The following is a 2,307-nucleotide window of genomic DNA, read 5'->3' as shown; positions in this document are numbered from 1 at the left end:
ACCAAGCTTCTTATCATCATAGCAGTAGTAGTTAATGAATTGTCTGTCCGAATTATAAAATCGCCCTGTGGGGCCAACAAACATGCTGTCATCCGTCGGCCTCTGCACACAGAACAAACACTGATCATCCTCTTCAGAGTCACTGGTAAACCTACTCAGGCTTCGGACCACTCCGGGTCACTCCTCAGGCTTCGGACCACTCCGGTGTTATCGGACCACTCCTTAGGGTCACAACAAGGCGGGCCGACTTATTCTGCTAACTGTTGGGTTGTGACTGGAAAACCCGGTACCTCCGGGTTTCAGGGGCAATAGATCGTCCAGCGTTACCTCCCGGCCCTTCAAAGGCCCCCGGTGCCCGACTACGAAATCGAGGGCACAGGTCTTCAGCATCACCTGCCCTGTGCACTTGAGGACCACTGCAGGCTGATGCACGATTGTCTTGGAGCAGATGGCACAGAGCCAGCGATTGCCGCCTTCCGCAGCTTCGCACTGGGGATGCACCTCGATAAGCTCTTTGAACTTTAGAGCATGCCCTGTTATCGGACACAGCGTTCTACGAGAGACTGCGGAGTCGAGAGCCTGCTTTTTCAGCGGTCTGAGGCTCCCTTCCGTCCAAAAGCTCTGCCCCGACGCAGCCACAACGTCGATATCAGCAAACTGCCGTTTCTTCTTGCGCTCGAGACTCTGGATCTGGTCGGCCTCGAGCGTCTTCACGATCGTCTCGATCCCGGCACTAGCTTCAAGAAATCGGTCCACCTCGTCGTTTTTCTTCTCCACTTCGGACACGAATCTTTCGGCCTTGCCCTCCGCCTGCGTCTTTTCCTCGTGAAGCCGAGCCTCGCGCGACTTTCGCCGTTGCTCAGCCAGATTCACCACGATACAATCGCGGCAGAAAATGATGCCGTCGGGTGACGCGACGGGAAGCTTGGCCTCCAACAAGCACAGCCAGCACTGTTCGAAACGGCGCAGAGAGTGCGATCCCAGGCGCTCCTCTAAGGTGCCGTTGCCGTCAGCAGCGGCCAGGCGGCGTTCGTGATAAGTAAAGAAGGCACCGGCAGTGTTATTACGCGAGTGGCGCGACATAATAGCGGAATTCTCTGCATCTGCTGAGAATGGTTGCAAGTGCGAAGTGAACTTTGAGTGAAAGTATGCGAATCTATGCGAATATGAAGGATGCCATGACTTGATCACAAAATTCCGTTAAACATACCTTTTTGCGGCACTTGCAATCTATGCGCGTGCACACGCCGGAGGTGATGACTCGATCTCGGGTGATGGCCCAAGACGTTGACGTCTCCGGTATACCCAAAGCGGTTGTAACGGTAAAGAAGAAGAGGAAGGTAAAGAAGATGAAGGTATCGATGGATTTCGACCACAAACGCCAAACGGAGCGTGCAGCCAAAAAGAACTGCCCCTTTAAAGCGGGTACCGCCCCTGTCCCCATCGAGAAGTTCCTTGACCACGCCAACGAAACGTCCATAAACCCTTGGAAGCCTGAGGGCTTTCAGGCCGCCGCGAAGCAAGGAGCGGCGAACGTGGCTACCGACTTGTCCATAGACTTCCTGAAGGTGATTGTGCGCATGGCTGGTGTGCCCGTACCCACTGGATAAGAAAAATAACACTACCATCGAGATCAGCATATCGCAACACGTGATAACCGTTCATATTAAATCATAGCAACACTTTTTAATAGCTTCGTCCGTGGAAACCACGAGCCAGCTGAGGTAACGCTAGTCAGCTGTGGGCCCGGAGTTCGATGTCGACCTCAACAAGCTAGCTGTAGAGTAGAGCTCATCATCGCTGGAATAGTTGCATGTGTATCATTGCAGCTTCTAAGGTTAGAAGACTGCTATTTTAGGGTATTTTACACGGGTCCAATCATGTGGAGTGGGGCGGACTCGATAATGAATGCACAACAAACAAGGCAGACAGTCCACTCCACAATCAATTGTTTCGTTCGTGGAAACCACGAGCCAGCTCACGTAACGCTAGTCAGCTGTGGGCCCGGAGTTCGAGGTCGACCTCAACAAGCTAGATGTAGAGTAGAGCTCATCATCGCTGGAATAGTTGCATGTGTATCATTGCAGCTTCTAAGGTTAGAAGACTGCTATTTTAGGCGACACCAATTTACCATTCACCAACTTCAAATAGCACTACACAACCAACACTAATGGAATTCACAACAAACAAGGCAGACAGTCTCCACTCCTCAATCGATTGTTTCGTTCGTGGAGACCACGAGCCAGCTCAGGTAACGCTAGTCAGCTGTGGGCCCGGAGTTCGATGTCGACCTCAACAAGCTAGCTG

General features: G+C 52.4%; 2 protein-coding genes across 2 annotated transcripts; one reads left to right on the top strand and one right to left on the bottom strand.

The window, feature by feature from the left end:
* Positions 1-228: 228 nt before the first annotated feature.
* Positions 229-1,083, bottom strand: KVP18_000334 (uncharacterized protein; the record flags this gene model as incomplete). The annotated part of the gene is made up of 1 exon (XM_067954839.1): positions 229-1,083. The coding sequence occupies one exon, from the start codon at positions 1,081-1,083 to the stop codon at positions 229-231; it is 855 nt and encodes a 284-aa protein (XP_067808880.1).
* Positions 1,084-1,232: 149 nt separating this feature from the next.
* KVP18_000335 (uncharacterized protein) lies at positions 1,233-1,610 on the top strand (the record flags this gene model as incomplete). The annotated part of the gene is made up of 1 exon (XM_067954858.1): positions 1,233-1,610. One exon carries the CDS (start codon positions 1,233-1,235, stop codon positions 1,608-1,610), a length of 378 nt encoding a protein of 125 aa, XP_067808881.1.
* Positions 1,611-2,307: the final 697 nt, after the last annotated feature.

The sequence above is a fragment of a genome (assembly GCF_019968955.1).
Source record: "MAG: Porospora cf. gigantea A chromosome Unknown PgA_NODE_4080_length_2307_cov_896.089, whole genome shotgun sequence".
Classification (NCBI taxonomy): Eukaryota; Apicomplexa; class Conoidasida; order Eugregarinorida; family Porosporidae; genus Porospora; species Porospora cf. gigantea A.
This window is presented reverse-complemented; position numbering and strand designations above follow the sequence as displayed.